At 42.2% G+C, this 14,646-nt stretch overlaps 1 protein-coding gene and 1 long non-coding RNA gene across 3 annotated transcripts in view; one reads left to right on the forward strand and one right to left on the reverse strand.

Annotated features, from left to right (window-relative positions):
* Positions 1-6,862, forward strand: part of LOC122240377 — a 32,040-nt gene extending 25,178 nt beyond the window's left edge. The window contains exon 6 of the long non-coding RNA XR_006220018.1: positions 3,063-6,862. This is a non-coding gene — a long non-coding RNA (uncharacterized LOC122240377). The remainder of the gene's footprint in view (positions 1-3,062) is intronic.
* Positions 1-14,646, reverse strand: part of DOCK2 (dedicator of cytokinesis 2) — a 417,345-nt gene that overhangs the window by 84,581 nt on the left and 318,118 nt on the right. For both annotated transcript variants that reach the window (XM_007077642.3, XM_042992600.1), the window contains exons 28-29: positions 9,963-10,061; positions 6,871-6,965 (exon numbers count right to left, since the gene is read on the reverse strand). In XM_007077642.3, the coding sequence (XP_007077704.1) occupies positions 6,871-6,965; positions 9,963-10,061 (194 nt within the window). The remainder of the gene's footprint in view (positions 1-6,870; positions 6,966-9,962; positions 10,062-14,646) is intronic.

Here is a 14,646-nt window from a genome sequence, read left to right on the forward strand (position 1 = left end):
CACTATGCTATTCTGTCCATAAGAAAACCTCTTAATTCTGTTCAACGGGAGCTATGAGTTCACCTTATTAATAATAGCAACTACAGAAGTACAGGTATTCATGTACCCTGTGCTAAGTACTCTAACAGATACTCTTTCACGTAATTCTACAAACTGAGGTACGAGCCAATGTTACACCCATTTAACAGAAGAAGAAACTGAATATTGGAAAAATAAAATGATCTCCCCACATTCACACAGCACATAAGCAGCAGAGTCCAGACCCAATCTCAGGGTTGTCTCTCTCTAAAGACTTTGCAATTAACCAGAAGGATATATTGGTTCCCTTGAAGGCCAGCCTGCACAGTCTTTTGGCGCTGGGCATGCTCGAACTCGTGCCTGCCATTCTGCCCAAAGTTCCTATATACTTTGTCCCTATCATCCTGCTGCTCTGCCCACAGCTGCCTGGGCACAAGGCCAACGCTTGACTCAGACAGTCTTCCCTGGGTGGCCAGCAGCCCATGGGTGACCTTATGGGTACCCCGTGGGGGCACCCAGGCCTGAAGTGTAGTTAAATCAAATCCTTTTAGGCAGTCCTAGAGCATGACAACCAGGGAGAGTGCAGTGACCTACGCCCTGAGTAGAAGCCATGAACAGATGACTCTGAGAGGAAGCAGAAGCTGTAAGAGAGAGAAGTCAGCTGCTGTAAGAAGGAAGAAACTGGCAGAAAGATCCTTGAAGGCACAGTAGGGTCATAATGATGATAGTTAAAATTTAACAAGATATTGCTAAGTGTTCTATATGAATTTTCTCAACCAATTTTCACAATATCACTAAGGAAGTAGGTGCTATTGGTTTATTACATAGACTCCAGCATGTGCTGGAGCAAGTTGATCCCGGGTCAGAGTCCCACTCTGGTCCTCTTCCATGCTGTGGCCTGGAGCTAGTTGCTTGACCTCTGGGAATCTCAACTGCCCCTTATGTGAAATAAGCCATGTAAAGGTTAAATAAGATGTAGTGTATAAAGCTGGTGGCCTAATGCCTCAGCACACAGAAGTCCTCAATAAATGTCAGTCACTGTTGTTGTCATTATTGTTAACAGCCTGGTCACCTGGTAGCTCTGTGGCAGGAGTATCCAAGGCTGAAAACATTCTGATGTGACAACCAACCCACACCCAGAGGTTGTGCTGTGGAAATAAAAGGGTATGCCCTTTCTGGTGAAAACACCCAAGGGAGAGAGAGGGCCTCTCTGAATCCCATTTCCCCTTCCCCCTGCAGTCCACAGGATGCAGCTGATTCTACCGGTTAAAACTTGACAATGGAAAATAAAAGAGCTGGAGAAGGGAGCTCTCACTCCTCCCCTTGAGGCAGTGAGAAATCCATTCTCCCAGAGCCTTTAAGCTGCTTCCCTCACAACACACAAAAGCTCCATGCACCCAAGAGGTTAGAGTGAATCGACAGCTTCCAGCTCAGCGTCAAGGAACGGCTCACCCCGCGGTGCCCCTGACACCGCTCATGTAATCTGGGATTCTAGCGAGCGATGCAGTAGGCTCTTGGGATCTAGACTCCTGCAGCCTGCTGAACACCAGGATTAGTTGTGCTGTGCTGGCTAAAGAACCCATGGAGAGGCCTCCTTCTGGGCAATATGCACTGGAGGAGACGAGGTCCATAAAAAGGAGTAGGCACTACAAATTAATGTAGGTAGTAGGAAGGGGAAGTGGCAGTCACTGATTTGTCAGCATCCCGTTGGAGCCACCATATGACTGCTGGGCACTGCCCTACTCAACATCCTACACTTGACTTCTGTGACCCCATTGTGTGCCTCTTATGTGCTTGAGACAATGTTAGACCTTGAAATACGTCACTGATAAAGGTAGACAAGATCTGGTCCAGATTTGCCTTTTCTGTGAAATATTTTGGATATTCCCAAACCATAGGAACGTGACAAGGAAAAAAAAATAGCTAACACTTATGAAATGCTTGCCATGTGCCAAACACTGTTCTAACCACTGTGTGTATATTATTTCATTTCATTTTGGCCCTCACAACTGTGGTAGGTACTATTATTAGCCCCATTTTACAGGAGGAAAAACTGAGTCATAGTAATTACATAACTTTGCCCAAGGCCATCTAACTATTAAATGGTAGAGGCAGGATATGGACCCTGGCAGTCGTAAATCCTAACTTGTCTGGGTATTCTTTGTGCTCTGAACTCACTGCAGTGACTGCAGCAATTGGTCATATTTCCATGGGCACATTTACTGTCTCACCAACTAGACCGTAAGCCCCCTGCCTTCTGGGACCATGGCACAGGCCCACTCCCTAGAGCCCTGCATAACCAGGACACTCAATAAATATGTGTTGGTTGATTCCATTTAAGATGCTATAGGGATGTGTACAAACCCCCAAACCCCCTCAAAATGTTGGATTTCCAGCTTGAGGTGCAGATGGAAGGGGAGAAAAGAGGTTCCTAGGTATGATTTTGTTAGTTTACAATATTATGAAGAACTTCATCATTTAAAAATTTACCGTATCACATAAATCAAATCTTTCTGAAAGCTGCATCTTACCAAAAAGAAAAAAATGTTCTAACAGAAGGCATTTCTTGCAGTAGACATGTCGCTTTGTCTGCATACACAAACAGTACACACAGCTGAGGAGACATTCAACTCTGGAAAACTCCATTCTCTCCAACAAGCAGATAAATAAATTACATATGACTAATACATACACACATAAATCAGAAGTGATAACAGAGAAATTATAAAAACAGGTAAGTTTTGTAATATATAAGTAATAAGGAAGGAAGGAAGGAAGGAAGGAAGGAAGGAAGGAAGGAAGGAAATTGTAAAGTACATACTAACCAGCATAGGAAGTAGAAATGATGTTCCGAAAAATCCTAGTCAGGGCTAAGCAATGCTAATGTTCTGTTTGTCCAATTTACATTGAAATCTTTCACTAACTAGTTGCATGACCTTGGACAAGTTACCTCTTTGGGTCTCTTTCAGTTATCTGAGCCACTACGTATGCAGTGAGCACATCTGTACAATGCACTTCATAAAATGAGCCTCACTATTTTACAGGATGAAGCAGTAAAGATAACACGGACTCTGATCGCATGGCTTCTTATTAGCAGTGCAACACTGTGTGAGTTACTCGTCTATCCTCATATGTAATATGTGGACTGTAATAGTTTACATCATAAATTTGTTGGTAAGATTAAATAAACTCATACAGATTATAAGATTAAATAAGGTATTCACAGCAGGGGTGGATCTAGGTGCTCAATACATGTTAGCTATCATAACATCACAGCAAATGTAAAAGAGGTGAGAAAATTTCAAGTGCCCCACTGTGGACTGAAGATGAAGGACATCTACTAACTCATCGACATGACTTCAAGGAGAAAAGAGTCATTTTTCTGGTTGACGTTAGGCACATCCTTCTCTAGTCCAAGGCTAAATTTGTTGTCTACACCTGGAGATGGCAATGCTTCTATTCAGTGAGTTTTCTGAGGTCCCACCACTGTGCTGAGGAGTCACTCATTCTATCTTCACAAAAAATACCATGAAATGGAGATTATAATTAATCCCCATTTTACAGATCAGGAAATTGAGAGTCCAAGAGATTAAATGACTTCCCAAGAAATAGAAGTGGCAGAACTAAGAAGTCTGAAACCAGGCTATATTTCTGATTCTTTTTTTTTTTTTTTTAATGTAGAGACTTAAGTACTTAGCTGATCCTTAAGAGATACACATATTTCTCTTCCACTTCCACTTCCATATTTCAATTCCACTTCCTTAGATCCTTTAGAAAATCATATTGTAATTTTCTAAGTTTAAAGAAACCAAGGATTATGGTATCGTCTCTTGGGGCCTGTCCCCAAAAAAGACTAAAGTCCATAGCTCGCTGGCACTGCAGGAGGGGACATTCCTCCAGACTCTTCCACATGCTTCCTCTAAGATGACTGTAGATGATGCAGAAGGAATTGCTGGCCTGGTCAGGGCTCCAGCCTCTCTGGGTTTCCATCATCCTGACCTTGTATAAGTGGTAGATGTCTGTGCATTTACTTGCCTATCTATCATCCATTTCTCCTGCTGGTAATAACACCTAGATGTTTCCTTTGGGTAACTATTCCCCCTACCTCCCCTTTTGCTCCCAGGCTTTGTGGTTTGGGTAGAACTAACCATAGCCTCCCAGTTGCAAGGTGAGTCACATGACCCAAGCTTGATGAAACAGCAAATTTCATTTTCCTGTCCACAGAAGTTTATAAATGGGCATGTAGCCTAAGCCAGAACTCTGAATATTAGCCTGGGGACTCTTGTTATACCTATTGAAGAAGAGGCCTTTTCTTTTTAGTGGGGTTGCTAATTCAAGACATATATCTGGAATTTCTAGAGCCCATTTTCTCCACCACAAAGAGAGTATCTACTTGAGAATGAAGCCAACAGAGAAAAGAGGAAAGATAGAGATACAGATTTCCTACAACACTGTTTGAGCACCTAGATACATCTATGCCTGAAGTCATAACTCTGAGATTTTTCAGTTGTCTGAACTAATAAACTTGACTCTCCTTTTACTTAGGCAAATTTAAACTAGATTTCTTTAAAAATTCTAATCAGTAAGTACTCACTGGATACACAGAGTTCATTATATGTATTTATGAATGTCAGGCTCTGCGGTAGGAGCTGGAAACACAGAGATAAATTAGATATAGTGCTTGCCTTCAAGAAGTCCATTCTTTAGTGACAGAAACAGTCATGTGAAGAGATAATTATAGTACAGTAGAATAAGTGCCATAATATGGGCATGTATAGAAACACAAAGAAAAGAACACATTCTCCTACCATGACAAGAGTTCTAGAAGCATCCACAAAGGAGAGATTATAGTGTCAAGAATTTGAAGGATACTTTCATGCTGAGTTTGGCCTAGAAGGGAGGAAAGCAATAGTTTATGAGAAGTCACCGAAGAATAAAATGGTAGATAACAGTGAATAGTTGAATGTATCTAAAGTAAAGGGTGAGTTGAAGATGACTCATGTGGGTGCTTCATGTATTTTGGCAAAGCCTGAAGACATTATTGACCAGCTGGCAGACAGTAAGAGGGTCCACATACAGCTTAAGAGCTGGCTACTACCACAATATGAGATGACTGAACATTGACATAAGGTACTATCAGCTACATAATTTGTTGAGCTCAGTACACAATGAAAATGTGAATCTCCTTGTTGAAAAATTACTAAGAACTTCATGATGATAAAGAGAGGGCATTACACCAAGTATGGGGACCCTTATAGTGTAGGGTGGTAAGCAACTGCACAGGTTGCAGACCCAGAAAGCTGGCCCTGACATAGAGGTAGAAATGGACCTGCCTCTGATCTGTGATGTGGCCTGGGTCTAATTCCCACCAACACTTTAATCATTGCAAAGACTGACTCCCATCTGTGCGATGTGAACAGGGAGAATCAGGGCAAAGTTAGCTCAGAACGAGAATTCTGACATTTTATTGCTGGGGTGATTTTCCTCCTCCCAACATAAGCTCTGATGCACAGACATACTTTCTTCTGCCTTGAGAAACCTCTTCTTCCCTTCACCAGCCCTTAAAGCTGGCCCCAAGAGCACTGTGGGTAAGTGTGTCTATCAAGTCACATGGCTAGACACTTAGGCATCCAATTAGTAGAAGAACATCTTTTCAGAGGACAGAAAGGTAAGGGATGAGGGTCACCCGGGACTGGAGTCAGCTATGAGGCATACACGAGATAGAAATTCTCAGACTGTATCCAATGACAAAATTATTAATAAGTAAATGTTTAGAGTCTTTCCTTCTTGCCTCCCATTAAGGAGAATTCTGCATCTGCCTCTTCAACTTCTCTTTTTCTTTCACCCTCTAGGGATATTCCCATTTGCCAGTCAATTCTTGGTTTTGCAATATGGAACAAGGGCAATAGGTAGAGACAGACAACAGTGTAGAGTGAAGGCCTTTCATAGGGAGGATTTAAAATAAATATACAAAGCCAAAGGGAAGTAAGTGAGGAGAAAAAAGGGGAAGGGGCCAAGAGGATCCAATTTTAAAGGGGTTTGTGGATAAGGACTGAGAATAAGATTCTAAGAGAAACTTGAATAAAGCATAGGATGTGAGAGATACTGAGAACCACAGAAATGGAGAAAGGGAATAGCAGAAAGTATTGTTGAGTCTTAGCATTTGAATTTCATTTGGATGAGATGATACTATTTGAGAGATAATTACTTTTCTTTAATGTTGTGCTGGGTTATGTGGGATCTGAATTATACTTGGGTTATACTGGTATCCTATGAGATGTTAATAGAAATTATATACACACACAGAAACATACATATATGAACACCAAACGATTCCACTAACAAATAAATTTGTGAAATTCTGTATCCTAAATCCTCCAGAGAATTCCATGAGCATATTGAAAGCTCTAGGAAGTCCTACAGCACAGAAATCTTTTCAAAGCTATTTAATCCAATGCTTCCTAAATTTATTTTACTCTGTGTCACAAAATATATTTTATTATTTTGAATAAATGTTAAAATAATATAATTTTAATAAGGCTGACCTTAAGGTCTACTGTCTCGAGAGTTTAGGGAAGACTTCACAAAGCATGTTACTTTAACTGGTATTTGAAGAATGGAGAAGGTGGGGGGTAGCCAGCTCAGTATATAAAAAAGGCATGAGGACTAAAACATTAAAAAAAAAAAAGAAGGTTCAAGATTGGTGTGGAACTCCTTGGGGTTTAAAAGTAGAAAGACTCTGCTACACTTTTTATTTTCACCAGGGAAAAGGTATCCCCACCTTGTCTCTACGAGTGCTCTTTAAAATGATCGCTGGGGTGAGGTAGCTGTTAGGAATGAGTGACAGCTCACCTGTTCTGAACCATACTCATGGCCATCCAATCTACAGGATACACATTTTTCCCAATGAGGTCCTTGAACATGATGAAGGTCTCCATCAAGAAGTCCTGAAATTGTAAAGCGAAACACACCCGTCATCTTGTTTTGTAGGAACTCACTAGAAGTGCCCAGATCTTGTTGGCTGTTTACGTTTTTTCTTTATTATTTTTTGGAGGGTCAGAAAAGGAAAGGGCACAGCCTTTCAAATAAGTCCAAAGAAACCAATAGCGGTGGATTTTTAAGTGGAAGCTTCAAGTTAGTTACCAGGAGACTGTTTCACAAATACAAGTGGAATGTGAATATGGAAAGTGAAAACACTCTCAAAACAAAGCACTAGCAATTCTGTCTTTGGGAAGAAAGAAGTAAATGCATTTATTGATGTTGCAATTTTATAATCATCTTCCCAGATATGTATTTAATACAGAAATACTCTATACTTTGTGAAGGCATCTCAGGTCATTTAGCAAACAATTATAAACACAACCATCTAATTATCAGTAGTATAAACACAGCTCATTCATATGTCACAGATACATCCATGGGCACATTAGAGGAAACAGCCCAGGGACTCTCTTCCTCTCATTTGAAGAGGCTCAGAGTGGATCTCAACACACCCCATCAGATATTGATTGAAGCAGGCCAAGATTCTGCTCCATCTTTGGAGAATACAAACTCAAGACAAGTCCAAATGGCAAAGACCAGGACCACTGTCATGTGGACACTCCTAAGCTTGAGGAAGAAAAGTCATACTGTCTATATGCTTTCAGTAAAATTTAAAATCAGTAGGAAACCCACTCAGAGTTCTTTCCTTAAGCCAGTGGTTTCCAAGTTATTCTAACAGCAGAATTCCAAGTCCAAAGAAAATATTACCCAGAACCTAACATATAAAATAGATAAAAGTAGGGGCGCCTGGGTGGCTCAGTTGGTTAAGTGGCCGACTTCAGCTCAGGTCATGATTTCGCGGTCCATGAGTTCGAGCCCCGCGTCAGGCTCTGTGCTGACAGCTCAGAGCCTGGAGCCCGTTTCAGATCCTGTGTCTCCCTCTCTCTGACCCTCCCCCATTCATGCTCTGTCTCTCTCTGTCTCAAAAATAAATAAACGTTAAAAAAATTAAAAAAAAAATAAAATAGATAAAAGTAGAAGAGCTGTGGGGTGTGTGTGTGTGTGTGTGTGTGTGTGTGTGTGTGTGTGTTTATGGTAGAAGATAGTGAAGATGGGAGGAATATAATTTGAAAATCACTGCTTTAAGCTAAATTGCAAAATTCTGGAAATGACATCTGTTCCTTTTCAGCAATCTTTGCTTCTAGGGAAAATTACCTCAGTACTTTAAGTCCCAGTTTCCACATCAGCAGAATGGGGATAACATCTAACTCAAAGAGTTACTATGAATATTAAGTGCACACTGTCTAAAGGATGCTCAGCATAGAGCCTGGACCATTGTAAGAGCTCATTAAGTGCTCGATGACAATGCTGAGAATTATTCATCCTTGATATCACTTGGGGGAGTGTGGGTATCATCACAGGCTCATTCCCTTCTTATGGCAACAAAGCCTCTGGCTCATAGATGTAAATCCTAGCTTCTGAGTGAGAAGCTGTAGCATGCTGTCAGGGTTAGGACAGAAGTTCAAATCCTACTCTGCCACATACTTCCTATGTGGCCTTGAGCAAGCAGATTGTAGACTTGTAAAATGTGACTACTAATCCCTATGTTATACTGTTGTGAAGATTATACAAGAAAGCATATATGTTCAACAAATAAGAATTCCCTTTCCTACTCTCTTCCCACCATTCTTTCCATTGAGGATCAAACATTAGGATCCTAATCTCTCTATTTCCATGTCACATGGCATAGAGAAATTGGGGAGAAATCCTGGGATATTTGGCTCTCCTTTTGTTTTCTTTTGTGTATATCCAGAAATAGGTTCCGTTTCTTCCCAATACTGCACCCAGTGAGGAGACTATCTCTCTGCTGAATGGCTGAAAGAGTAGGACATTGGCTTTCTAATAATTCCCTTTATATGGGCCACTCTCTGAGATTGGTTCAATTCTAGAATCCTTGGTTACTCTAAGGAAAGTTGAAAGTGAGCCCCAGCAGCAGAATTCCTGACTGGCAGCAGTAAGGAGACAATGACAAAGGTGATTATGTTGAGGGCAAAGGGACTGCTACACCCTGGGACAGCCTGGGCTGGCCTTTATGTTGATAAGTCATGTGCTACAGAGCTATGAGCCTATAGGCTACAGTCCTGTGCAGACAGTTCTGTAACAAATGAGTCCTGAGAGGCTAGAAGAGTAAGGGCGCTCAGAGGCCAACTTCCTCCATGCATTTGTGATCATAATATAGAAATAGCTACCTTTTACTGGTAACTTAATATGTGAGGACTTCTGTGCTCTCATTAACCCTTCCCCACACTATGACATAAATAACATCGTCCGCACTTTTCAGATGGGGAAACTGAGGCTTAAGAGAGGTTAATTTGTCCATGGTCACATAGCTCTCCATGACAAATCCTGGATGCAAATCCAAGACTGTGTGACTAACACTCATGCTTGTAAGCCCCCAAATGTCCATAATTCATCAATAAACATTTGTTGCGGCATATTTAGACTGGACATTCAGGTTTCACCTCTGACAGGGACTGAAGACATCTTTCAGAAGTGGTATATACAAGCCTAAATGGAAATTAGAACTAGGAAATCACATGAATGTGTTTGTAACTTAGACACACACATGCAGAAGGTCCACTGGGACATCTTCTTACTCTAAACTCTTTTTTTCTATTTTTTTTTAACGTTTATTTATTTTTGAGACAGAGACAGAGCATGAACGGGGGAGGGTCAGAGAGAGGGAGACACAGAATCTGAAACAGGCTCCAGGCTCTGAGCTGTCAGCACAGAGCCCGACGTGGGGCTCGAACTCACAGACTGCGAGATCATGACCTGAGCCGAAGTCGGCCGCTTAACTGACTGAGCCACCCAGGCGCCCTTCTTACTTTAAACTCTTAAGAGCCAACAGTGTGGCATGTCTCCCCTACACTGCCCCCCACCCCAGCATCCTGTAGACTCACCACAAGTTCAGAGCTGGTCTGGAAGGTCTCAATATAGAAGGAATAGTGCTGGTCACCCATCTGGTTTAAGATGGCTGTCATACATGCCACAAAGTGACTCTGTAAGAAATAAAGAAAACTGCCATGAAATAGTGAAGAGAGAACCATGAGATTCATCTTTTTCATTTCCTTGACTTCAGACTGGAAAACACCAAACCATCTCAGGCAAGTATAAAAAGTCCCCCAAGGGGATCAGCAAGTGAAACTTGCCTATGAAGAAATGTGTCCTTATGGTTCATTTATGGGCTCGTTCTTCCAAAAAGCATTTATTGAACACCTATTATGTGACTGGGACTGTAGTGGGAGCTCAGATACAGAAGATAGGGCCTGACCTATCACTTCTACAGCTGCTTGTACTTTGGGAAAAGACCACTGAATTGGTGTCAGGAGATCTAGTCTCTATCAAGATCCTGAAGACAGTTTGATTTTCTGATAAATAATTTTAATATCTAAGCCCCAATTGTTTCATCTGTAAAGCAAGACAATAATCCATCCACTTCAACCCCCACATATGTATCAAAAAGATCAAATGACTCCTATAATGCTTTGAATTCACTTATTTTCTCTATAGAGGGGTCAGTTGTTAAACCATCATGACTCAGTCAGTGAGAAGCCAGTAGCTACCAGTAACCAGCACTTGTTAAGGGCTTTGGAGGATAAAAGAAATGAGAAGAGGTGGTTCTTGCTCTTCGGGAGTTCATGATCTAGTTGGGAAAGGAAGGTTAACATCCATGAGGGAAAAAGTACAAGACCTTTAATCTGCCAAGCAGACCAAGTGTCAGAGGGATTCAGACAAGAGAGAAATCAATGCAAGGACTTGGAGAAGAGGTGGGTCTGGAAGGATCCATGGGATCAGAGGAGCAAGAACCACATTCTTTCATGCACCATACCCCTTTCTGCTTTACCCTTCCAAATTTTATGACTCTGTATCAGGGTGTATTTTCTGTTTAGGCTAGTATGTGCAAGCAGCATTTAGGAATATCTACTCTGGAAACCTTGTAAAGGGAGTACCAACCACAAATCCACCAGGAGAGAGGAGCCACTCAAGGTTGTCTCCTGCAAGATTCCAATGGGACTGCCATCTTAGTCAAAGGAAGTCCCACTAGGTTTGGTCAAGGGCAGGCTTATGGAAGAGGGCCTGCTCAATGTGATGTAGGTCTTTCCAGGGAACCTTACTGCTAAAAAGTGTCAGACAAATGGCATACCAGAGTGGTGGGCCTGGAAATAGTATGTGTGAACCAAGAAAATGGGCTTGGTATCACAAACTGCTATCTTTGTTTAGAAAGACACACACACACACACACACACACACACACACACACACACACACACACAATACATATCCTTATACATTACAGCTTTATAGTTTATAGTAGTGGAGGAACAGCCTCAATGTCCCAAGAAACTCCTTCTGTGTTCCTCCACAGGAAGTCCTTTGGATAACTGAATGTCCTCAAGATCACATTCCTAAAAGTAACTCCCAGAGATCAGGAATCTCATTTGCTTCTAGGTTTTTTCCAATTAGGATGTTAGGAATAACATGCTTTCCCAATCAGCAAGACCCACTGTAGAGTTTGTGGGGCTCAGAACAAAATGAAAATGAACAGTCCTTATTAAAAATTATTCAGAATTTCAAGACAGCCCCAGTGCCCATTCTGGGCACCAGGCAAGGTCATACACCCGTGAAGCCAGCCCTGCCCGCCAGTGACCACCACCACACTCACACACCATAAATGTTTAGAAAACATGCAAAGCTGGCAGAGAGTGCAAAGCTGGGACTCTTGGGAGCAACAGTGAGGACACTATGTTTATGGGGACCCGGAGCCTCTACACTGGAGTGAGCTGTCTTGGCCATCCAGGAAGGCAAATCCTCTTCTGCTCAGGCCCCCAGGGGGTGGTGGTGAGTTTGTGAAATTATCAGTCCTTTTCAAACGAGACAGAACGCCACCATCTCTGTTAACTTAAGCAGGACCCACTTAAACCAAGAAAGAAGATTTATAATTGTGTATCCCGCTGGACAGGCTGGATCCCAGGAAGGAGAAATCAGAGAGTTTGAGAGGTGTGTGTGTGTGCACGTGCATAAGCGTGTGTGTGCGCGCACACACGCATGTGTTTCCTCTACTCCCTCCATCTCATCTCTCCTCTCCTCAAAGATTTCAGCCTATGACCACTAGAGGTCTTTTCTTTTCACATGGTAGCTGCCGAGCAGTTTGTTCGGCTTTTTATTTATTCCTACGTGAGCAGACCCACTACACTTCTTGCATATAAACAGTGAAAATTACAACATAAAGGACTCATTATTCCTTCTTTTGGAGTAATTCTGCTGCTGGCCAAAGCCTGGCTCATTTTGCAAGGAAAGGGAGGACATCTCTGCAGGTAATTCTACTGCTTCAAGGTAAGAGATTTGGGCAGGTTTTATTTTTTATGATCCATGATCCTCTAAGAGAAAATGCTATCGCCTCTTGGACAATAGTTTACTTTTAAAGCTTTGGCTTAAATGAGTCCTGGGATCGTGAGCTTGTGTGTGTGTGTGTGTGTGTGTGTGTGTGTGTGTGTATGTGCGTTTGTGTGTGGTTGTGTGTGGTAGAAAATCTACCATTGTCAGAACTGCAGGCTGCCCCAAATGCATAGATACGGAATGCTTGTTATTTCCAATGGCTTGATTTGAATTTGAAGTGGGGGAGAAAAGCAAAAAAACAAACCTCAGAGCTCAAGTTGCTTGGAATTACCTTGAAAAGGCTGCATTTTCTTAAGCCTTGTTTAGAGAAACTTCCATGCTTCATTTTAAAAGAAAATAAAAGGGGAAGGGGTTCTACTCCCCATCGAGAGAGAGTAACCATTTTACGAAAGGATCCACTATTTTTTTTATAAGGACTTGCTCAGTGTGTTACAGTCCACCAATCAATCAAAATTACTTTTACCGGCTTGTTCATTTCTTCCTTCTAACTACCACATAGAAAAACCCAGCTCAGTGCCTTACAGTACGATTTGTAGTGCAATGTGACTGAAGTTTGGACAAGTTACCTGCATTTGGCTGTTAATGAAAAATGACAGTGTTTTCCATCCAACTAGAAGCACCCCTTTTTTCCTACTATGATGTCTAGCCCACTTTAGTACCAAATCTGTCAGAAATCACACCAATGTGACTGACTGATTAGTGAAATGGCATGAGATGCCAGCAGCAGGTTTGCATTCAGAACAGGTTCCCCTCTGTCATTTAAATTAAAAAACAAATAACAAAGCAAAACAAACAAACAAAAAAAAACAAAAACAAAAAAAAAGGAAGAAAGAAAGAAAGAAAGAAACCAAACGCTCTGTCACATAATGATAGAATGATGGGATAATATTATGCCTCTCTGACGTTTATCCCTTTTTCAGTAATATCCTTAACATGGCAATCCACCTCTTAGCTTCCTGTCCCCTTCCCTTTTTATGAGTTTGAGACCTTACTTCTAATCCACCATGTTTTAAATGTTTAGAAAGAGAGAGGAATGGGGTGGGGGTGTGATTCGCTAGCAACTCAGATACTCCTAACATTGACATTGCTCAAACTTTATAGTGTAGGAGCCAAATCTCCCAGTCCTGTTGGCAACATGGAAAAGCCCGAGTACTGCATGGGGGACGGCAGGGTGGAGGGATGCCCTGCCGTCCAAGCTAGGGAGAATCCCCCTCTTCCCATCCCTGGCAGAAATGGTATAGGTGACATATATTTACTACCAAGGCATGAGGCAGCCACTCATCCATAGCCAAGCAGCATGCCAGGTGCCTAGATGGGAAATTGCTTCTTAAAACAGAATACCAGGGGGACCTGCATCTTAACTCCCAGAGAGAAATTGTATCTGAGACGCTGGCACAAATCAGGCAGAGTCACCTCGGCTCCGTTCGGGGCGGTTGAAAACGTAGCTAATGAATCACAGCATGGAGAGACACGGTTTGAAACTAGGTCAAACGTGTAAAAATAAGTGCAATCATCACAGGCACTTGGCTGATGAGGGGCTACTTAACGCCTTGAGTGGCAGGGTTTATTTGCCACATAGAACCCTCTTCAGCGATCCGCGACAATCAATCCTCTTAATTAATTCAGCCCATCAGTGTGGAGAGAAGTCTTGCACACCTGGGAGAGAGCTGAAGCTCCAAAGGGAAACAGCCAGGGTCTCTTCACTGTGTGATGGCAAGAGAGGAAAAGAGAAACCCGGTATCGTGTGATTAATATTAATTAGCTGGGATACTAGATGACTGGGATCAGGATAGTAGCCCTCCCCAAATCATTTGGCTCCTTTGCATAGAAAAATCATCATTGTCGTCATCATCATAAGCAGCAGCAGCAGCATATTGATAAGGCCGATAGCTGGGTGAACATCAGTTAACTCAAACATATCTATTTAACCACCTCTAACGCAAACACACCTACACACACATACACACAACCGTCAAGCCCCCTGCAGTGCTGAGTGGACCTGGAAGAGGCTATCAGTTTGCCCTGCCTTGAAAAACAAACAAAACAGGGGGAGAGGGGCATGGTTGCTGTGGATGCGTCCCCCACTCACCTGAGATTGTGGGAGGGATGAGCTCACAGAGGGAGAGAAGCAGCTAACTTTGGGAGCTTGCTACCTAAATGCCAACATTACTACGCGATACCAGCTGG

This window comes from Panthera tigris, chromosome A1 (assembly GCF_018350195.1).
Source record: "Panthera tigris isolate Pti1 chromosome A1, P.tigris_Pti1_mat1.1, whole genome shotgun sequence".
Taxonomy (NCBI): domain Eukaryota; kingdom Metazoa; phylum Chordata; class Mammalia; order Carnivora; family Felidae; genus Panthera; species Panthera tigris.